This window comes from Lonchura striata, chromosome 12 (assembly GCF_050655825.1).
Source record: "Lonchura striata isolate lonStrDom1 chromosome 12, ASM5065582v1, whole genome shotgun sequence".
In the NCBI taxonomy this organism is placed as follows: Eukaryota; Metazoa; Chordata; class Aves; order Passeriformes; family Estrildidae; genus Lonchura; species Lonchura striata.
Window position 1 is genome coordinate 17,489,087 of NC_140714.1, and position 22,848 is coordinate 17,511,934.

The 22,848-nt window shown below is 41.4% G+C and overlaps 2 protein-coding genes across 7 annotated transcripts in view; one reads left to right on the plus strand and one right to left on the minus strand.

Moving 5' to 3' along the window:
- The window catches only part of IPPK (inositol-pentakisphosphate 2-kinase), a 50,966-nt gene extending 30,874 nt beyond the window's left edge, over positions 1-20,092 (plus strand). For 2 of the 3 annotated variants that reach the window (XM_085590742.1, XM_021529198.3), the window contains 12 exons: positions 3,427-3,474; positions 7,229-7,324; positions 8,095-8,161; positions 9,707-9,828; positions 10,247-10,336; positions 10,932-10,990; positions 11,339-11,411; positions 12,554-12,833; positions 14,050-14,200; positions 15,259-15,361; positions 15,843-15,922; positions 16,928-20,092. In XM_085590742.1, coding sequence (XP_085446868.1) covers positions 7,286-7,324; positions 8,095-8,161; positions 9,707-9,828; positions 10,247-10,336; positions 10,932-10,990; positions 11,339-11,411; positions 12,554-12,833; positions 14,050-14,200; positions 15,259-15,361; positions 15,843-15,922; positions 16,928-17,153 — 1,290 coding nt within the window. In that variant the 5' untranslated portion in view covers positions 3,427-3,474; positions 7,229-7,285 and the 3' untranslated portion in view covers positions 17,154-20,092. The remainder of the gene's footprint in view (positions 1-3,426; positions 3,475-7,228; positions 7,325-8,094; positions 8,162-9,706; positions 9,829-10,246; positions 10,337-10,931; positions 10,991-11,338; positions 11,412-12,553; positions 12,834-14,049; positions 14,201-15,258; positions 15,362-15,842; positions 15,923-16,927) is intronic. The other variant, XM_085590743.1, reaches the window with a different exon arrangement.
- CENPP (centromere protein P) overlaps positions 19,879-22,848 on the minus strand; it is a 114,109-nt gene continuing 111,139 nt past the window's right edge. For all 4 annotated transcript variants that reach the window (XM_085590748.1, XM_021529201.4, XM_085590745.1 and 1 more), the window contains exons 8-10: positions 22,243-22,322; positions 20,486-20,577; positions 19,879-20,239 (exon numbers count right to left, since the gene is read on the minus strand). In XM_085590748.1, coding sequence (XP_085446874.1) covers positions 20,118-20,239; positions 20,486-20,577; positions 22,243-22,322 — 294 coding nt within the window. In that variant the 3' untranslated portion in view covers positions 19,879-20,117. The remainder of the gene's footprint in view (positions 20,240-20,485; positions 20,578-22,242; positions 22,323-22,848) is intronic.

Genomic DNA, 22,848 nt, shown 5'->3' on the forward strand with positions numbered 1-22,848 from the left:
ATGATAGTGAAGTCATAAAATAAGGTCATTATCAAACACCAAGCTGTAAAGAAACAAATGTAAGCTTTTATCCTGGTTTCATAATTCTACTGCCTAATCCAAAGTATCTGGTTTGATTCCAGTCATATTTTGGCTGAGCTACCAAGGATTACTTTATTTTTTGGATTTTATTAAGATTAATATAATAGCTGTAGTAACTGCTCCGGAGAATAAAAATTCTTACAGGTAAGCTTTTGGGGACCATGTCCAGGATACTGGTTTGTTCCCAGGACACACAAGGATGGGAGCTGCATGTGTACACACGCCGCTGGTTCCGAGTATTTTCACAGCTCCTTCTCTCCTGTTGGCAGACCTTAACTTTGTTCTGCTCTAACCCAAACAATTGTTTGGTGATGGGGTGCTAAAGACGTGTTTGCCTTTCTTGGTGGGGCTGTAAACTGCGGGCTGCAGACTCCAAACGCTGTGCCTTGGGATCGAGCTGCCCCGGAACACCTCTGGTTACATCATCGCCGGCCCGTGGATGTGTTTTCAGACGCGGGTTTTGGTATCCCTGTTGCTAGTGTTTGTTTTCAGTTTTCCATAACAATTGGAAATGGTTGTTGTTGTAGGCCTAGTATGGGCCTGGAGCCACTAAGAACGTTGTTATCTGCCATCAAGCTGCTCTGCTCTCATGTGAGAGTTGTCCTTAAATACCTTATTTGAGAGTAGGAGCAGTAGTGTGTGATGTTCTGATGGGTTGGTTATTTTTATTCTTTTGTCACGAAATAAAGACTGAACATTTGCAGGGATTAAAAAAATTGTAGAGAACTCTTCCTTTGAATTAATTATTTTTCTAACTTATCTTACATCAAAAGATTTGAAGCCTTTTACTGTTTTATGTGTTACGTTTGCCTACATCTATGCACTGTTTCTTTTTTCCCCCCTTTGCTTGCAACCTGCTTTTTCTATCACTCTGGGACTGTTATCCAGCTAACTAAATACTCTGATGGTGCCAGTGCCTTGATAGAAGTGGTGTGAGGTGCCTCTGTAAGCCCTTCCATTTGTTGTGGAGAAGGAAATGTAGGGAGCATTAGGATCTAGTTGATCTGACTCAAAGTGCTAACGAGTAGTGACAGCCTCTTCAGATATTAATTCCCTTTGGAATTTGGGCCATTCTCGTGCATGCAGATAAGTATGGCACATATTTGGTGTTCAATCTGTAAATATAAAAGAATTGAAAGCATTTTAAGATAACTGACAAAAAGCCTCATGGCAACAACCACCCACAATATTTCCAAGTAAAGAATCAGTCAAGTGAATCAGAAATGCAATAGCATGAAAAATGTGGGCCAGTATTTTTAGTGGTGGTACTTCTGAGGCAGTTGGCATCTGTGACATCTGATGGGTTAACCTTGGTGCTGTGGAACTGGTGTTGAAATGCACAAAGGGATGTATCTAGCTGGAAACCTGCCTCAAAATAGGAAAGAAGTGCTTTGAGGGTTTTTTTGATGTTTGGTTTTGGGGTGGGTTTTTGTTTGTTTGGTGATGGTTTTATTTTTTTATTTCCTCTAATCGTCCTACTGAAATGTAGCTTGGGCTGTCTGGTTTCAGTGCATCTGTGAAGTTTTGTTTGAACAGTGCTCTGTTTCCTTTTGACATCTTTAGGCCAGCAACATGTTCTTTTGCCATATGTAATTTTGGTCATTTTGCCAGATCAGAAATGACTTGCTGATGAACAAATACTGTCCTGAGTCCTGTGAAAGCAAATCAAGTTTTCCAGAGCACTGGTTGGAATCTTGGCTGGGAACTGATTAAAAGATAAATATCTACACTAGCCTTGAAAGATTTACAGAATCATTCTGAATGGATTAGAAGTGATAATCAGATCACTCCGTCACTGATCCACTTATGAATAATTAAAGCAGGAGATCCAAATGGTTGAAACACTATAAGAATAAGACACTGCACACAGAGCTACAGGCTCACCAGGCCTGGGCTCTGTTACTTATGTGTAGGGCATGATGAGAGAGAGAGGAAATGTCACCAGGAATCTTGTCAAATCCTGGTGACTGTAATTACCACTCTGGTGTTATCTCCTCTACTGTTGGGGCACTCATCTTGCAGGACAAATCAAATTCACAGCAAAGTATCCTTTTATGTGAGAGTGTTTTCCAGATGTGGGTGAATGCTGAGATTTATGGTGGCGTGAGACTTTATAGCTCTGGAAGGGGCCTTGTCTGGCTTTCAGTGGCAATGTCTGAACCTGGACCTAGTCTTGTTTTGGATGGCACATTGCCATTAGTTTTGCTTATTTTCTCTTTCTCTCCATGTTAGTAATTAAAGATATCTGCAACCCTCTCCCTCAGCATGTGCAGAAACAGCTTTCAGTTCTGAAATATGGAATAGATCTGGTGCTGTCATGCTATGTGAAGTTTTTTAATGGCAAATAATTTGGAAGGGAAAAAGGTTGGACTCCATAAACGCAAAGTACAACTGGGACATTTTGTCTGCATTGTCTTTGTCAGTGAATCTGAATGTACTTCTGTGGTAGTGCTTTAAATGGAGGTAATCCTTTTTGGTGTCTTGGCAAGGCCCAAATGGAGACAGACTGGCTAAGAGATAACTCTGGAAAACAGCTGTTTGTCTCTACCTTCTGTGGTGTCCAGTTGTTGATATCCCCATTGAACCTGAATAGGCTGAACTACATCAGTGGAAGTATCTTTAGGATACTTAGGCAGATCAGAGGCAGGGCTGTGTGTTGCCTTTTAAGACAGCAGGTGCCTTAACACTGTGTCAGACTTTGAGTTTAATTTGTAAAGTGTCAAGCTTTTTGAATTGTTACAAAACTGATAGCAATTGTAAAAATGACAAAAATTAGTGAGTTTTTCTATGGTTTTAAGGTAAAATACTTGTAAACATGCTATATTTGTTCCTGTGTTATGTATTTACTCTGCAGAAGTTTATAAGCAGCAGGGTTTAGTTTAGTGTTAAGTTCAGCTGTGTAGCTGCTGCTGGTAACTGGTGTCTCCTTAATAATTCGTAATGCTCTGCTGATACTGTAAATGAAATGGGCCTTGTGTCTCTTTTGGGGAGCTTTGGTGCACAAATGCCAGGGTGGGGGGGTTTGTCGTTCCATGTGAGCTTTCCCAGATTTTCAGAGCAGTGCTGTAAGCTAAGGGAGCATTTCCCTGGTGTATTTGGTGACTGGAAATGCAGAGTGGCTACCTCGTTAAACTGATGGCAGGGCTGGCAGCAGACACTGCTGTGTTTGATTTCAGCTGGCGTATTTGATTTCAAGTTGAGTGAAATAACCATTTAAAATGTGCTTTTCTTGTTTTTTTTTTTTTTTTTTTCCCCTTAATTTCTCAGAGAGGTACATTGGGGAATCAGTCAATTGTGGTGTTTATAAATGCAAATTAATCCCTATTCTTTCCTGTTTTCCTCCAGCGCTGTGTGGTGTTACGGTTTCTGAAGTCCCCCCCCAACCAGAATAAGGTAAGATTTAAACCTGTCCTGTTGCTGAATGTCCTTGGGTAAACTAATAGCCAGTGTGAGGAGAAACAAGAAACCTGTGAGAGAGCTGTGACTGGCAGGAGTAAGAATAAATGGATGTTTTGAAATGTGCCTGTGTTTCAGTGGGTTTGGCAACAGGAGGAAACCTGAGGTTGTCTTATGTAACTGGGATGATGTGAGTGCTGATACCAAGAGCTCTGTGTGGGGCAGGGTGTGAGGCTGCTGTGTGTCAGAGGGCAGAGCTTTCAGCTGTGCCACAGTGTAAATGTTCCATATCCACCCATGGGAGCACAGGGATGCTGAGGAAGAAAGGAGTTTTCCTGGTTGTAGCCAGGTAGGACAGAACAGGAGCCACACAAAACTGGTGTCATGGTCAAGGTTTGCTGTTGACCATCTGTTCAGTAGCTAAAGAGCCATGGAATCTGAGCAAACACATGAAATGTTCACAGAATACCCTTTGTCAGTGAGTGATTTAGTGTCCTAGCTGTTACAAAAAGAACCTGGCAGGACCTCCCAGTTTCTTCCATGGTACAATAAGGTTTTCCTGCTTGAGAAGGAACTGGAGTGAGTTACTTTAGATTTATTTTAACAGGGATAAAAAATGATCAAAAACTAAAGGTGGAGCATAAACACAGTGTTCCAAGGAAGAAAAATAAGAAAAGAGAGCACAAGGTTCAAATTCTTTTATTTCTTCAACCTTGAGAGGAGTCTTTAAGGGTGTGTTACCTGAGAAATACGGGGAATGGTGGCTTGAGTTACAGCAGCCCCTGAAGCACGGCTTTGTAAGGCACAGTGGCACGTTGTTCTGATGGGAGAAATACAAAAAGCATTGGGACTCTACTGACAACTGGTGTATGGGCCTAATTTTAGGAAAAAAGAAACAAGGATGAATGTAAACGAAACATCTAGAAAGGTCATTTTATTGCTTTAAATCAGGAAGATGAATGTGAAAAGCATTCAGTTTTACAAGGGACAAGTTGCTAAAGCAGAGGAAGGCAAAATTAGTGAACACAGCATATGAGTTATTTGACGGTCTTTCTGCTACTATTTAACTTGAAAAAGGTCTGGTAAAACCAAAGTATGATTGAAGTAGATTTTTGAGCTGCTTTTATTGGCAGGATTTCAAAAATGTGTCTTGTGCTTTGGTAGCAGCCCAAGATAATAATGTTTAGTGTTAACAAGAACAGTGATGAGTCCAGAGCACCACAAGAAAGGAAACAGTGCTTATCTCAATTTTTAGTATAGCAGAAGAGGACTAGACCACAACTTTATGTAAAAAGTCAGTCTGTTGCAGTTCATTTAAGAAAACAGAACACTGAACGCCTGCCCCTTTTCCTTCTTAGTTTTTCAATTTTAAAATTTTAAGTTCAAAGAGATAGTTGCAAGTAATTGTTTTTAAATAATTGACAAAGTATGAGAGAGTCACAAAGGAAGGCAGGAAGTGACTTTTCAGTTACCCACCACAGCACTGAGGCTGGGCATGCACATTCCAGTGTTGCATGCCGAGGAGAGCTGGCTCCAGTGTTTTGCATTTGCCATGCATTGGGAGTGTGTGGGCTTCCTGATACACAATTCCCTCTAAACAGAAGGTTTTGTAATTTGAATATATTTACTTATTCTGGTGATTGATTTTTTTGAAGGACCATTTTTTTCTTGGAGCAGAGCAGAATAAGTATTTTATCATCAGATCAGTAAACAAATCCTGGAGAATCAGTTTTGGGATGAACTTGCACATAGCAAGAATAACAGGGAATATGTTGTGATTTTTTTTTTTTCTTGAGTAATTGTATTCCTGACTTAAGCAAAATTAGTTAGGTTCTGAAGTGTTCTGTGTCTGTGCATGATATCACAGGTCATCCAAGGTAAATAATGCTGAAGGAAGCAGTTCAAACAAAATATTTTCTAATAATACACACTCTGAAATTCAGATGTGAACAAATAGGTCTCAGTTTCTTCTGCTTAACTCCTTTAGAAAAGGTAAAGAAGTCTGGATGCTGTTTTGTACATTTAATTATGTGTTTAATTATGAATTTGGGATTAGATAATTCAGTAGTTGAACAAGGTGATATTATTGTGCATTGTTACCTTATTGTTATGATTGAAAAAATACTCAATAATGTAACTGCAGAGCCTTCATTACTTGAATAGAAAGTCAAGTGTCAGCCTCATGGAGTGTTTTTAATTGCATATTGCTATTTTAGTGTATGATCTTCTTAATGAAATAATTAAAAAAAGGATTATTGTATAAACCCTATCTGAGTTTTGGTGAGTGAGCTGGCAGTAATGATGGCTCCTTCAACAATTTTTCATCTTAGTGGTTTTTGATGTTAAAAGGTGATGCTCAAGTAGCCTGTTAGTTGTTTTTTGTTTAATTTAGATATATCAAATATACTTGCACTTAGAAGATGTTTTAAGCTTGTTTTATAATTTTATGGTTGTATTGATCTTTTTAACTGGTGAGTCTTTCCATGTAGTAAAAGTGACAGCAGTAAATTTTAATGAAATGGTTATTTCTCAGTGTGAGAGTGTGTGTATATATGTTAACCTCAACCAAACCAAACACAAACCTGTGGCTACTGTGTACATCAGCAAACCAGGTCAGAACCATCTACAAATGGAAATTAGCTGAGATTTCTGTTACTGATGGGATGGTGTAATGTTCCTTCTCACCATTCAGGATTTGTGTAAGTTAAAGAAGGGGCTTTTGTCATTTGTGTCAGTTAAAGAAGGGGGGCTGTTGTCATTTGTAATTAGTGCTGGATGTGGTCTTTCCTCTTCTCTAGGCTATGTCAGTGTCTGGGTGTTGTTCTCTCGTATTTTATTTCCTCTTACTCTGTTCTGTTTATATATTTTTTCCTCCTGCTCTTGTTTTTCCTCTTTGATTTGCTAACATGTACCCAAGTGTTGCACTTTCTTTTCCTCCACTTAATCTTACTGTGAGGTTTTAAGATGGTTTTTTGTGTGTGTGTGTGTTGCAAAAGGACAGGGTAGCTTTGAGTTCTGTATTGTAACAATGAAGTACCTTGCAGAGAAGCAGGGTGTGCTGGAGTGCTGGGAATGGGATAATGTTGCTGTAATGCTCCTTTGCTCCCTCCTCAACGAGTGAGAGTCTGTCCAAGTCTGACTGTGCAGTTGTCCCTGTCCTGCTTCCAGTACTCATGGAGTTCTTCTAGCTTTTGGCATCTTGTCTCCTAGAAAACCTTTCCTTATGATATTACAGAATATCACATTGCAGTAAGATTTGTCACTGGCTGGGGCAGGATTCAGGACAGATGGCAAGTTCTGTACCTGTTCATGCCAAGGTTTGGAATATGGCTCAGTCTGTGCAGCCGTTCTTCCCGATCCCCTTGATGTATTTTGTAACACTCCAAGCCTCTTCTGCTCTGCTGCTGTTGGGCACCTTTTTGGACTGTGGGAGTTGTCTGAGCTGTTTTAAGAATAATGGTCAGAGTAGGTCTTGATCAGTCTCCCTTGTTCCACTTCTGTCACTTTCTCTCTCCTTTGTCCCCTGAAACTGAAGAAGAATCATCTTTTCACCATTTTCCTGTTTGTCCCAGCCCCTGAGGTGGCAGTAGGGAAACAAATTTAGCACGTTTGATGTGTCTGTTTGACTTCAGCGTGCACTGACCTGACAAGCTCAGCAATTAAGTTACTTGTTAAATCACTGACCAGGATGGGTTTCTGGAGTGTTGTTATCATTATTTTGGAGTTCAGTTACTACATTTCTGTCTTCCAGACTCCAGAGGAAATACTACACCATCTGCAAAACATCGTAGACTTTGGAAAACATGTGATGAAGCAGTTCTTTGGGGAGAACTATGTTCACCATGGGGTAAATGATTTGTTTTTAAAATAAATGCCTTAGGCATTGTAAACACTGAAGTGTTTGGGGGAACACTGAGTGCCAGTGAAAGGAACTAACAGGGTTTACACACAGGAAGCATTTGGATGCAAACAGGGAGCCTGCTCTGTGCTGATGAGGTGATTGGATTGTACTCAGTGGTTTGGATATTTCAAGCTACTGAAGAAAAGTTTGGTCATTTCTTTTCTCTGTCTAAGGCAAGAGGGGCATGTATGTGAGAGAGACTTTTAGACTAACTGCAAAACAAGGGGAGAAACCTGGTTCATATAAATTTTTGAGGTTTCTGTGCATTCAGAGGTCACCTTTCCCCTTGCTCTGTTCTTTAGGGCAGCCAGATCTTGTTCGCTGAACATCAGATAAGAGAAAAAGTTACAGCTTCACCTGGAACTTGAGTTATGCAGTTCTGCCTCAGAAGGGTGGGATGTGAATTTTTTATTTGGGGTGTTTTTTATTTGTGGAAAGGACAGAGTGATGCAGGTTCCTTCACACACATTAAACTCGCACTGAAAATGCTCTTTGTCATGCATTTATTTAAATTAGTCCTTGGGTTTTGTAGAAGAGCGGGTGTTGCATGTGATTGCATGTACAGTTGTTCACAGAGTGAATCAGAGGGAGAAGCTGCTGACTGCGTACTTCAGTGTACTTTGTGTAACCCACTGAACTTTGCTGTTCCATTTCAAGACTCCCAAACTGGGTATTAAGTTTTGCATTAAAATGTTTTCTTTTTTGTTCCCCAATAGGAAATTATTCAACTGCCTTTAGACTTTGTAAGACAGCTGTGTTTGAAAATCCAGCCAGAGAGGCCAGGTAAGTGTCAGGGGTGTGATTAGGAAGGGGCTTCCTCAAGCTGTAAAGCATTTTGCTTTGTTCTAAAGTAAAAAAAGCATCACACTATAGAATATAAGGAAACTTTTTTAATATTTAGGCAATGATAAGGTGAAAATTTATTGTGGAAAAAATGGATTGTGTTCTGGAATTAAAAGTAGTATATAATAGCTCTAAAATATGCAAAACACCCTTGTGGTGTTTTATGTTCCCAAATGTACCTAAAAGTAGCCAGAAACTCCTGCTTTAGCAGAACTCCTTGAAGATAAATACAGTGTTAAATCAAAGTATTGTGGTCAAGTGCTTTGATACCTTTGATCCAGGAAAAAAAAAAAAAAAGAAATTAATTTACATATAGTGAGCACAGGAGACACTATTGTTGATTTCTCCTCACCTGTTTGAGTACAAGTTCCACAGTGCCAGGAACCAGTGAAGAAAGTTAATAGTGTCTAATAAAAGTTTAAAAAACAATGATACTCTGGTGGAAGTGAATGATAGAATGTAGTTTTATTTTTTGAAGTTAAACTTTGTGTGTCCACAGCTGCTGGGGATTGCAGTGTGGTGGTGGGGAAGCGGCAGGTGCTTCACAACAGTGAATCTCAGGAATTTTTAGCAGAATTTCTTTTTAAACCTCAAGGATTTTTTTTTCAATGTTACTCTTCACATAAGCCTATGTAACACACAAAAGAGCTTCTCTAATAGTTCAGATTTCTGTGCCTTTCTGATTTGGCAAGTGGCTTTCAGCTGTGAAGATGTGAAGGATGTACTTTTGCTTAAATTTAGAAAAAGAAAACAAATGTCAACATTTGGTTGGAGACAGAAGGCTTCTTGCTCATCCTGGTGAAGCAGTATGGCATGACAGGCTGGTGCCCTAGGCTTTGGTTTCTCAGATTTATTTTTTCTATTGCAATATATTTTTCAGAGTAGGCATTTTTCTTAGCAGTGGAAACTGTAACAGGAACGTGTCTTCTGTGTGTCAGTTTAGTAACAGGTACTTGAAAATCTGGGGGTGTGTGCTCTTGTTAACTTTGAACTACAGTCTCACAGACCTTTCTGTGCCCCAAAGGATGCACGTAGAGAGAGGTTTTCAAAGGATTTTTATGCAGAATGCCTCTTGAATTTATGATAATACTGCCAGTTTTCAGATTCTTTTGACTCAGCTGAGGGATGGTAGGTCATGCATAGTAAGCAAAGGGGAGATCACATCTTTGAATAAAAACATGAATGAGTCACTTTATCTGTTGTTGGCCAGTCCATTTCCTTGCTGTTTCAGCCTCATCTTTTTTGGGGTGATCTGGGAGCTGGCCATTAACAGCAGCTCTTGGGACAGTTTAGAGGAAACTGAAACCAGGCATTGATAATGGGGAGGGCAGCTTTGTGCAAATGCATAATTGTCTGAAGCTGAAAAACCGCGTGTCCTGTCCTTCCACGCTTGTTCCCACACCCCACCTGGTGAATGAGGCTGCTCCAGAGTGAGCCACCACCCAGAGCTAATCTCCCTGTGTTGTTTGTCCCCTGCTGTCCCAGAGTGTCGCTGTGACAAGGACATGGACACGCTGAGCGGTTACGCGATGTGCCTTCCCAACCTGACGCGGCTGCAGCCCTTCCGCCTCGCCGAGCACCGGCCCATCCTCTGCATCGAGATCAAGGTGTGCAGGGGGCAGAGCCTCAGGCCAGAGGGGCTTCTTTGCCTTCTTGAACTACACTCTGGCCCCAGACACTCTGGCCCCAGCAGATTTCAAGGACTGCAGCAGTGGGGGAAGGCAGAGCTCACTGTTTTCACTGTGACCCATAGGAGGAAACAGCCCCTCTCTCTTCCAATTCCCCATCTTTTGAAACTTGGGAAATTCCCAGGTGTTACTAGGCTTTTCTGTAGGCCACACCAGTTTGGTGTGTTGTTTTTTTTTTTTTTAAATAATGGGGAGTAATTCAGCTTTTAAGTGCTGGAATTTTTTATAATTTTTAAAAATTTCCCTTTAACTGGAAGGATTTGCATATTGTATACTTTTATATTTCTATAGAGAGAGACATTTGTATTTATGATCTTATTTTGCTTGTTTGTTTTAGCCAAAGTGTGGCTTCATTCCTTTTTCCAGCCATGTTTCACAGGAGATAAAGCACAAGGTGTGTCGTTACTGTATGCATCAGCATCTAAAGGTAATAATTAAGTCACCCTGCTTTCCTTTGGCTGTACTGTGCTCTATTTGCTGTTCCAGGCTTGCTCCCCTGTTGAAACTTGCTCAAATTTCTGATATGACTAAAGCTGGTAGGAGGATACACAGCTGAGTTGCTGGGTGTGAATTTGTTTAGTGAGAGATGGAACAAGTTCTGTGGGAAGCTGGAAGCAAACAAATACAATATCAGCTTTTGGGGACTATGAATGCTGTGATTGGGTCAACTCTGATGTGGAACTTCCTTCCCAGATCAGCTCACCAAGTGCATTCTGTGACAAAACAAACAGCACGTAACAGGCACGGAGTTCATAGACTCATGCCTGCTGTGACTCTGGGATGGTGGGATTGTGACTCCCTGGGATTTAATGTGACTTTTCTCCCTTGTGAATGTAGTTTGAGTGACTTGACTTAAAAATCACTGGGAAACAGCCACAGTGGTCATGAGTTTTATGTTCTAAGTTGTTTAAACGTCCTGACCTCTGAAGGCAGAATGTCAGTGCCACACACCTGACTGTTAAAATGGTAGAGCAGCTGTTCCAGGTAGAGAGGGTAACAGCAGTGCTCTGGGTTTTCCACAGGTAGCCAATGGAAAATGGAAGCGACCAAGTAAATACTGCCCATTGGATCTCTTCTCAGGGTAAGGATTCTGTGGTTTTGACCCTCTCCCCCCTCCAAAAAAAAATCTGCATTACAGATTTCTTGCTTGGATTACTTTGCCTTTCACTGAGGTATTATGGTTGATCAATGCTGGCTTGTCTGGACCTTTACAGTGATTATATCTGGTGTTATTTCCCTCTTTACACCTATCTTGGCAATCAGAGCTGCCTTTTGCAGTATAACATTGCACCCAAGAGCTGTTCAGTGTACTCAGATCTGAAGTTCACTTTGTCTGTACCATGACCTCAGTGAGTAATGTGCTCAGTGCATGTGTCAGGTGTGAACATCCAAAGGCTGTATGAAACATTCTTGGCTTTGTTTTCCCTAGAAATAAACAAAGAATGCACTTTGCTTTGAAGAGCTTATTACAGGAGGCACAGAACAACTTGAAAATATTTAAGGTAAACATTAAAATCTCTGCTTGCTTTTTTTGCCTTGGATTTTAAACAATTTGACTTGAGCATCTAAACAGTTGAGATCTTCCTTCAAACCTGCCTAACCAGACCATCACTGTTGGAGCCTGTCAAGAGAAGGAAATGGGAAAGTTCGTAGATTTCAGATGAGGACAGAGAAATAATAATTACCCAGAATTAACAGACTCAGAATATCCTGAGTTAGAAGGACCCATGGGGATTGTCCAAGTCTAAATTCTGTCTCTGCACAGGCACCCCAACAATCCCACCCTGTGGCTGAGAGCATTTTCCAAATGCTTCTGAAGCTCCAGCAGCCTTGGGGCTGTGACCATTCCCTGGGAAATGAATTAGTGGGAAAGAATCACTGAGGAACAATTGATAGAAAAGGACTCTTAAGGTGAACAAAGTTTTAAAACTTTATGTACTGCTTCAGGAAGAAGAAAATGGAGAACTTGGCATATTGCTGCAAATACTTTTAGATTCCTGTTAGAACACTGATGCAAGCCCAGGGCACAGCAGGTGCCACTGGGGAAGAAAAAAGTGGCATTCCATGACACTCATGTAGGAAAAATATGAAGCAGTAACTGATGATTTGTGGAGATCTTCAGATTAATTCTAGGAAAAAAGATTCTTTCAATTTATTTCCAATATTAAATAAACTATTTGAGTTACTTAAGCTTCTATGAGCTGCCCTCTTTTTGTACTAGTAGGTAGCTATCACATCTTTTCTATCTGCTTTCACAGCCTTCCCTTTGCCAGTCTGGGCTGGTAAAAAGGTGTTTCACATGGTGATTTTTCACTCCTGACATTACTCAGAAAGAAGTGATAGGAAAATGTGCCAAGTATCATTCACCTGTATTGTTCTGATTCCTTACAGGCCATTAAGTTGGGAAAGTAGCTCTTGATTTAAAAAGTGGTTTTGGTTTTCATTCAGAGGTTGTTACCTGCAGGTTCTGATTAGACTTAAGAGGACAAATCTTTAAGAGATTGGGAATGTGTGTATCTGTATGCAGAGATTGTTAAGGTAATAACACTTTTCTATGCTTAAAATATTAGATCTGATGCTCTGAATAGCTCAGTATGAATAACTTCCTGATGTGCCTAAAGACTTCTTTTTCTCCTTGTTGCAGAATGGGGAACTAATTTATGGCTGTAAGGATGACCAGGACTGTGTCTCTGACTGGAATGAACTTGCTCGTCACCTAAAACCTTTCTTTTTCCCTTCCAACGGGCTGGTCAGCGGCCCCCACTGCACAAGGACAATTGTTAAGGAATTAATCCACGTGATCACCATGGCGCTCCTGAGTAGCACCGACACCTGCAGGGCAGGCGACATGAAGACAGTTCCCATTTCACAAGGGAGAAGCTACTGTGAAGCAAGTGCTTTTAATAAGGAGCTAGTAAGAAATGGTAAGGGATATAATTTCGTAAAAACTGTCCATAATTGACTGTTCATGGAATCCCAGAGTGGTGTGGGTTGGAAGGGGGTGTTACAGGCCACCCAGTCCAGCCCCCTGCCATGGGCAGGAACACCTTCCACCAGAGCAGGTTTCTCAGAGCCTTGTCTGGTGTAACAATTCAGATCTTTGTCTCTTGGTTATAAAAACTCATATGAGAACGGCAACAGGGGAATTCTGGTGGCATTAAAAAAAAAAAGAGTTCTGAGCTGCATAGCTGTCAGATAATTGTTATTAATATAATGTGATGTTGTAGTGAGCACTTACAGCACTGTATCTAATAAGTAAATTAAAATAAATTCGGGAGGTGGTACAGGAAAAATGGAAGAAAATAGCAGTTTGAGCTGATAACAATCATAGATATTCCAAATGAATGGGGAAATTTTATGTTGCATGTGATGAAGTTGGACTGCTTTGGTTGGTTTATTGCAACACCTGTACTTTGCCTTTCTCTGCTTCCTCTGTCAACCCTCACCAGGGCACAGCTGATGTTATTTTCTTCAGCTGCTCTTCTGGTGAAGAGAGGTCTGAATACTGGAGGGAAAAGGAATGGGAAGTGAGAGTGGGAAAACTGTAAATTATGTTAATTTCTCAGTGCATAAGTTCTGTAAAGCTCTAATTATTCAAGATGCTGCCAGTTATCCTAATTACACAAATAGCATATTTCTTGCTCTGCTTTTCAGGAAGACTTTTTTCATTACCTTTTTCAATGGTTTGTTGTAGTGGTGGAGGAAGAGCTGTCTTAGAGAAATTATATCAAATACAATTCTTGATACAGTATATAAAAGACCCCAGAGCTGAAATGCTAAATTACTGTCAGCAGTTGATACTGTTCAAAGTGAATTTGTGGTGGCTTCAGACAAATGAGACATTTCTCCAGTGGACTCAAAATGAGTAGATTGCAGTGGATGTGGGTGTGTTTTGGTGGTTTTTTTAGGTAGTTTGTAGAGTTGAGTATCAGGTGTTTTATCTTGCAGTCCAAGATGAGCTGTTTAAATGTGCAGGTCAGTACCTGCACCTTGCACTTTTGTTTGGAAGCTGAAGTGTTTTGAGGTTTCCCCTGACCTGTGACTGGACTAAAAGTATTTGGACTTTTAAACAAGCACATATAATGGCAAATTGAAGCTAAGACTTGTGTCTGCCTTATTTTAAAATGCATTTTCTTCTAGGTAAACATAAATTGGAAAGCTCTGGTTTACCGAGGGGTTGTCTCCTTTATAAAACCCTTCAGGCTCAGATGCTTGACATGCTGGATATTGAAGGACTCTATCCTTTGTACAGTAGAGTTGAACAGTACTTGGAGGAATTTCCTGAAGAGAGGTAAGACTTGATGGCTTTTCTTTCCAGTCCTGAGTAACCAGGACTGCAGGCAGGATTGGCTCTGTGCAGACATTCTGTGGCACTGCACGTTCTGAATTTTTAAATGAACTTCCAGCTGATGTTGGTCACTTTGGCCTGAATTTTAAAGTAATGATTTTGGAACGTTCACAACAGGCTAAGAGAGGAGAATGTGTATTTGCAGAAAGGTACAGTGAAAGGGGTGTTTTCTCCAGTCCCCAGTATCTGCAGAGCTGGGAATGTCTGCAGGGGTGATAATGTTCTGCAATGATGAATGCAAGCTGATGTATTTTTTTTCCCACAAATAAGGCTTATTAGTGTAATAATAATTGCTCCAAGCAGCCTCCACTGGGGTGCTGTTCCTCTCCTGTGCTCACACGAGGGCACTCTGGCTTTGCTCAGGAGCTGCTGCTGCTTGTGCAGAGCACTGGAAAATGTGTTCTTTGATCTGTGGGGAGTTTGTGTGGGACAAACTCCCCTGGGAGGGTTCAGTTTCTCAACAGGGGCTCAGTTCTTCAAAGAGGGAAAGAAGGAGCTCAGGGCACCCCCCATTAGCACGTGGTGTTGGAGCAGGGCCCTGTCAGATATGCCTTTGGCCCGAGTTTATACTTTTTATGTACAAAAGAATATAATATACATATAAAAATAAATATCAAGATACTATTATATATTTCCTATATATGTATTTTCAGCAATGCATCTGGAGGTCTTGCAGACTGCTACAAATTTTGAAACTTACTCATTTTTTTTGCAAAAACTTCATAATTTTGCAGTGGTACAGAGATGGCAGTGGATTAAGAATGATTCATTTTATAAAACCCCACACAAAACAGATCCTAAGCAGCAGCAAATCTTGACTGATTTGAGAGTAGTAGGGACTGTTGTGGTGTTGGCTGCCAGTGGGTTAATACTTGGATATGTTTATCAGTGTTATTGTTGGGTTGTTCTTATCTGAGTCTCTGGGCTGCTGAGGAAAGAGCACACTGAAAACCAGCACATCATTTTGGCTGTCTGTAAATCTTCTTTTAACATTTATTTAGAAGTACCTTACAGATAGATGGACCTTACAATGAAGCGTTTTATGAGAAGCTGCTGGACCTTTCCCTGGAAGATGATGGGACAGTGGCATTTGCGTTAACGAAGGTACTTCCCAACTTGTTGAGGTTGTTTGGTCTGTCAGTGTTAATTAACCTCTGTCTCACTGAAAGGGCTGGATAATGGATGGAGGCAGCACTGCTGGCTTGTCAGGGTCTGTGCCGTTAAAGTTCCTCATTGTGTCAGGGTGCGTCTTTATACCAGAAGCAGTTAAAAACAAACTTGTAGCACCAGTTCCTGAGAGAAAAATAAAACTGTTTATTTCCTTTCTAGACTGAGGAAGCACTTGCAGGAACTGGTGCTGTTTGGCCTTTAGGAATATGATCTGTAGGAAATAAAAATTACTTTTATACAGGATGCTGCAAAAGCACCTGCTCCTGCCAATCTCCTGTTCCAGAGAGAATTTCCAGTTCTTAAGCTGCCAACATACCAATACAGGGAGTGCAGTGCTGTTTTTTTAAGGAACAGGATGCTTTACTCAGGTAAACACCTCTCTAAGAGAAAACCTGTGTTATTTTCTGTTGTACAGGTGCAGCAGTACAGAATAGCAATGACTGCTAAAGACTGTTCCATCATGATTGCCCTATCCCCCTGCCTGCAAGATGAATGGTAAGAGCTGCCTGCACTGGCTTTGGAATGGCTCCAGTTGTTTAGAAATTGGGATGTTTGTACTGTTCAGGCAATTCAGTCACTTAAAAAAAGTGTGGGATGTATGTTGGGGGGTGGTGTATCCAAATTTTTGGCTGTGAGCATTTTAGTATAGTAATGATTTAAGACATTTATGATCAGTATCTCTTTCTAAAGAGTTCTAAATTGATCAAAATGATCAAGCTTTTATATTTATTCCCTTCTTAAACTTTGAATTGACTGTTCATAGTAGCTCTGGATGGTTTTAACTAGGTACAGTTTTTCTGCCTTGGTGTTCTCAAAGGAGAGATTTCTCAAGCTGAGTTGCCTTTAATGGCCTAGTTAGAATAAAACCAAGGCAATAATCAAGAGGTGACAGCTTTGGCTGTCAAGCAGGAGGCTTTGCCACAATATTATCCCTTTTGGTTTGTGTCAGCAGTGCTAATCTGTTCCTCTGCAGGGGCCTTTGCTTCACCAGAGCCCTTTTATTTTTAGAGAATGCTGTTTTCTGCATTTGTCTGCAGTTCTCCAGTGAAGTGTTAGTGATGGACATGACTTGTGCAATGCCTGACTTCAGAACTCCTCCATCCCATAGCATGCTTGGACAGCATACGAAATGTTTTATTACCTTGAACCTAAGTAGGAGTTGCAGTCCCTTTTCTGCTTTTGCTGTTAATAAGGCTGTTGCTTTTTATGCACCACCTAGAAACAGCTTAGATTTACTAAATACAGTAAGTGAGAGTAATGTTTGCCTTCAGCTGTGTGGAAGCTGAAAGGAAAATGAAAAGAAGAGATGCCAGCAAGGTCCCATCAGGACTGGTAGAGCTGGAGTTATAGTTTCCTAAGTGCTACATTAGCTGCAGTTTATTTTCTTGAGCTCCCACAAAAGTTCTAAGATAAACATTAGAGTCACTTCTGTAAAGGGACACATAAATTAATAAAACTGGGTTCAGTGACTCAGATGTGCAATGTGGTTTTATTTTCCAGCTCTGAGCAAAGACCTGTGGTACTGACATCCAAATCCAGATTCATCTTCTCTGTTTCTGTGCTGGACTTGGACCTGAAGCCCTATGAAAGCATCCCCCACCAGTACAAACTCGATGGTGAAATAGTCAACTATTACCTGAAAAATGTACAGGCCAAAGAGGACCCAGTTATGTCCAACCTCTTCAAGGAGAATGAAGACTGCACATTAGTTCTCCATAAAGTGTAACCATTCCCTTAAGGTTATTTTTATTGAAACACATGAGAAAGTGAAAGATATTGGAATACAGTTATGGTGATTTTTTTTCCTTTTCTATTGTGTTCAGTGCATTTTTCAGCTGTGAATGTTTTTGCTTTATGAAATGATTTCTAATGGGTAATGCCTTCTCAGAGACCTGGGATAGCACTAAGCCACATGTTTGCTAGGTAACCTTAATGAATGTATTTAATGTGACAGAACAGGTAATGTGCCATACCTTGGAACTAGAGGACAGATCAAATTAATATGAAAAATCTACTTCCTTAGAATTGAAAGAGCACAGAATTAAAGGTTTCCTGAAGTATTGCACTAACATAGAAAGCCTAATTACTAACAAGAGAATTACCTTGGACCCTGTGCTTTGAGTCTCCCTCATCCCTACTAAATGAGGGAATGCTCTGGCAAAACCTATACAACACTTTAGCATTAATCCACTGGAAATACAACCATGCAGTGGCTGCTCTGTGGAACTGCCCTGGCACTGCACTTACATTTCAGTACTAATGCATGGACTAGGAACACCAGGCTGCCTCCAGAAGTTGTGTGATCACCTTGTATCTACCTAAGCTTCTGAAACAAAGTGCAAAGGGTTAAGGTAAGCAACCTTGAGTTTTACGTAGTAGTTGGGCTAAACTCACCTGCCATGCTGTTTTTTATTGTCTCTGTACATTATATGCTGCTATTGGAGGTGAAACCACAACTTGCTCTTGCCTGATTTAAATTGAGCTATAAGAAGAATATGTTCTGAATTTTAGAGGTGATTTCAGGTCTTTCAGTAGTGTCAAATATTGGCACTATTACACTGATGCCCCACACACTGCGTAGCATGAGCAGCTGCTTTCAGGCTCTTTTGCTGTAAATGACACAGGAAAAGGTGACAGAACCCCATTTTCTTCCCTACAGCTGCAGTGGGTCAGTCTTGTGCCAGGGTGAGCTTGTGTCAGTGCTGCAGATGAGCAGTGCTTTGTGCAGCTGAAAGCTGGGGAGATGCTGCAGCAAAGCCATCCTTGAGGAAGATCCTGAGCTGGATCTGAAGGGTATTACCAAACCCGAGGGTGCCATGATAAAATCTGCAGCTCCTTTCCCCTCAAGGATTACACCCCCTGAATGGTGCAGAGATCCTCCTCCAGCCCCAGTGAACAGCTCTTACCTGGATACAGCCTGTGCTTACCAGCAATGGTGTTCAGGGTCCTAAAAACAGTGTAGCCTTTGAATTGTTCCACTTTACCTGAATTTCAAAAATAGGACCCCCTGTACCTTGGCACAACTCAAGGAAGAAATGTGAAACACAGAGCCACTACTGTCCCTGTGCCAGAGACCTGAGCTGGCAGTGCCAGGAGCCCTCCTGGGGCAGGGCCTGAGATGTGAGACTACAATAGTGCAATGAGCTGGCAGCAGGAATGACCCCTTCTTCCCAAAGAAAACCTGGAGCAGAAGAGCTCCTTAGAAATCCAGAAACCCTCCAGCTATTAGAAAGAGGAGGAAGGAAGGACCCTGCACAGCTGGGAAGTTCCCAGGTTTTTATGCTGTAACTTTACACGTTTCATATGCAAACAGCAGTGTCTGTGCTGAGCAAACAGTTTTGTTTTCAGGCAAGGAGGAGGGAGCTAAAGATGAACTGAAGGTTACACAAAACTGGCTCAACCAGTTCCATGTCAGTGGAGAAGTAAGGAGGAATTTTCCTGTGTACTGGATCCAGTCTTGAAATGAGCCCGCCTTATCTAACAAGATAGAGCTGCCATTAATCAAAACCCTATCTCTGGTGTTGTTTGGAGTCTGGCAGAAACCAGGCTCTGGTCTGTCAGTTTTTCCTAACCTACGAGAACAGTGGGAGACTATTTCAGTGATCAAATAGTGGAATAGTACATTTATGGGATAAGAAACATACTGTTGCTGTAGTTCAGACTTCACCTCTTTCACATTGCTGCATGGAGCAGGTGGTTGTGCTGCCAGGGGCTCCAGCTGCTCTGGCCTTGGAAAGGATGGCTCTTCCTACCAGGAGAGCCCAGAGCTGGGGGGTTTGGGCTTTTGGTTCCAGGAACTGCCTCACCTGAGAAGTACCTGACTTCCAGTCACATCAGTTTGGCTGGGGTGCAGTGCTAGTGCAGAGCAGGAACTCCTGGAAACACTGTAAGTTCCCAGACGGGCTCGTGCCACATCTGATAGAATGTGGGAGAGGCAAGGCATTCGTCTGAGTTGTTTTATTTCTTCAGGGATGAATGTGTGAAAGGTGATGCTTTGGTGTTGTGTTGCCAGGATTTCCTCCTGAAGTCAGAAATGCAAAGAAGTGCTGCAGTGGGCAGGAGGTGACTGGCTCACCAGTTCCCCAGCGGTGTCATGGGCCTCTCTGGGTTAGATTAATGCTGTCTCAACACACATTGTGGAACAAAGTTACTTCATACAGTTACCTTTGGGTTTTTTAGCATTGTGTGTCTTTGAAATCTTCAAATTGTCTTCTTCCGCCCTAATTTAATGAGAAAGATGTTTAATTCTTTGTTCTAGGAGTCTTTTACTGTTCTTTTGTCATTTTAAAATCACTGTACTTTTACAGAGCTGTGAAATGAATTGGATTTTTATGGACTTGATTTTGACAGTGCATGATCTTTTAACAATTTCCAGGTATCTAGAAAATGTTAAGAAGATAAACCACTCTGGTACATTAATGATACAGAAAGATAAATTTATAATGAAATCACTCTGTACATGTAACTATTTTATTTGGCATTTTTGTATTTAAATGGCTGTATTTATTTTCATGTCATGACAATTTATATATAACGTGCCATAATTGTACAGATAGCATGTTTTATGAGTATGGTTTCTAAATGGAAAATAACTTAATGTTTATATTCAATAAAATTACAGACTGTGTAACACAATATCTTAATTAAAACTACTTTTGAAATTGCTACCTGGTGTAAGTAATGCTGGCATTCATTCTCCTGAGCCCAGCACTTTGATCAGGTTCTCGATGGCTGCCTCAATCCCAAAGAGCCGGAGTGCGCTCCGGAACTTGCCAGGGATGCTCTCCACACTCCTCATCCTCTGCTCCAGGACTGCAGGAGAAACAGAGCAGTGCAGGTTATTTTCCAAGAGTTGCAGCAGGGCTGACAGCAGGTGGGTAAAGCAGGATGCCTGCAGGCAGACAGGGTTTGTGAGCCCTTGGAGATTACACAGGAGGTGAAGTGTAGCTGCTGCTGAACTGGGGTGGGTTTGTGTGGCTGGGCTCTGGGAGTTGGAGTTCCATGGCCCCAGCCAGAGCCTGGCAGTTCAGGAACAGTCCCTGAAGTGATTGAGATTACCTTGCTCTGGTATTTTGGGCAGCAGGTCCAGGACAGGTGTAGTGATCCCTTCTTCATCAAGATGGATCTTCCAGACAATCATCAATTCAAACCTGTACCAGGTGCACAGGAAAAGCAGTTCAAGTTAACCAGGTGCTGTCTTTGAGGTTCCTTCAAAGATAAAAGTGCAGCAGTCACAAGGCTGAACCTTGTGCTCTGCAACAAAGTTCGCCTCATATAATGCAAGAACCATCTCTAGATTCAGGAACCAGGAACACATCAATCCAATGACAAGGAAAGGTTCTGGCTACATCCAATTTGCACAGTGCAGTAAAAGTGAGAGGAAAGCAAAGGAGATCACTGAGTGTCCCCTGGCTCTATCCCTCATGTAAGATCTACACTCAGGATCAGGTGCTGAGAACAGGAAACTAGTTTCAGAAGTGTTTACATAAATGGTGATGTGCTGGGTTTGGAATAAGGACTACCTTGCTATTCGTGGCCTTTTTAGACTAATGGCAGGTAGACATCTATGCAAGGCCTACATTCCTGCAGTTCTTTGCTTTTAATAAAAAAAAAAAAATTAGGCCTAACAATATCATTACTTCTTCAGGAATAGTGTTGGTGATTATGCAAGGCCAGTCGTGATTCCCAGCTTTCAGAGTGGGATGGGATCACTGCACCATCCCCAGGGGACGGTGAGGCAGGAGCTGAGTCCAGAACAAGATCCAGAGCAGAGCTGCTGCTTTACAGCTCCCTTTGTTCCCTCCAACCATCACCTTCCTTACTGGAAGTAAGGCTTTCCTAATCCAAAGCTGGTCTGCACAGTGACTCACTGTGAGGAGCAAGATCCCTTTCTCCGTGGTGTTCAACCCGTCATGACTCTAAGAGTTTCCTTCCAATGTGATTTGTCAGCCTTTTGCCACTTTATTTTTACAAATCCTTTGGGAATTTGTGCACAGCTTGCTCTGGGATTTTGCAAACAAATTTCTATGCCAGTCTGTTTTCTACCAAGCTACTGAAATGACTTTTATATTCCTTTGTTTCATGACTGTGGGGTGAGAGGGAATGAGGGTAATGGAATGGGCACCTGGCACCAGAGGGAAAACTAAAATAAAGCAAGTTCTACCCTATGTGGGATAGTCTAAGAACAATTAATTCCTGCACCCCCAAGCTGAAGCACTTAGTTTTAAAGGCAAGTTTGGCTGAATGAAGCAGCATCCTCTATTAGGGTTTGTTTGCTAGTTCTACACACAAACACAACTAAGGGAGCTGTGCCTTATTTTCATATAAATTAAAGCATGTTAAAGCAAGGTGTAACAGGAGAAAGGAATGTTCTGATCATGTCACAAAATAGTTGCTTTTCATGGCCCTTGCAGAATTCATGACAGTGATAGTTACACCATCTTACATTTAACTGTAAGGATTTTTTTTCCCCTGCCGAAAATCCTAAATGTACTGGAACATTTCTCATGGGGAAGCCAAACAAATCCCCTATGTCTGGTAGGTAATAATTCCTTTGTCTAACTGATCTCCTTCTAAAACAATGGAAAAGTATAGCCACAGTTGCTTTGCTTCCACTGCACAGTAAATGCCCTTGTCTTTCTGTTCTTTAATGGAAGACACCAAGGCAATGGCCAGGAACTGGGCTTTGCTGGGAGGGGACTGGGATCCCTGCTCCTCCTGCCACAGAAGGAACCCAGAGCTGCAGCACCCAGGCTGCTGCCCTGCCTGTGCAATCCCTCACCTGTGGAAATACAAAAATCCATTTATTGGCTTACCCAGAAACTTTGGGGTTCCTTAGAATTATGAAATCTCCCAGCAGTCCTTCCGGAAGGCTCACGATTTCAGGATACTTGGCCTGTGAACAAAATGGTTCAACTGGTTCAGAAAACTCACAGCAGATAAGGTGGTTCCTACCCAGTCACAATGGATTGCACCAAGTTAAGAATAACAACACTCATTCTCTGAAATTCTGACCTGTTGGTTTCTATTTTTTAGAGATCCTTACATAAAACCCAGGAAACCTTGAAAGAAAATTTTTATTTTAACTAAGTTTGTTAATTGGATTTAATAACACCTTATAATACATCACCATGTCACCCCCTGCCTCTGTGAGTGATGACACCTCACCGGTACACTCTGGTTTGAGATGGACACCAAGTTCCACAGAAGGCTTTGAAAGAGTAATTAAACCAATGACATACCAAAATAACCAATGTTAGCAACACACGGGACAGCAGCAACATGATCAAACACAAAAGTACTGGCTCCTATTAAAATTCCATGTTTCTGGGAATTATTTTCAGTTACTACAATGTGCAAAGGTTGATGGTTGCTCCATTACTTTGTTAGTCCATCTGATGTGTTTGACATGTCTTGTGAAA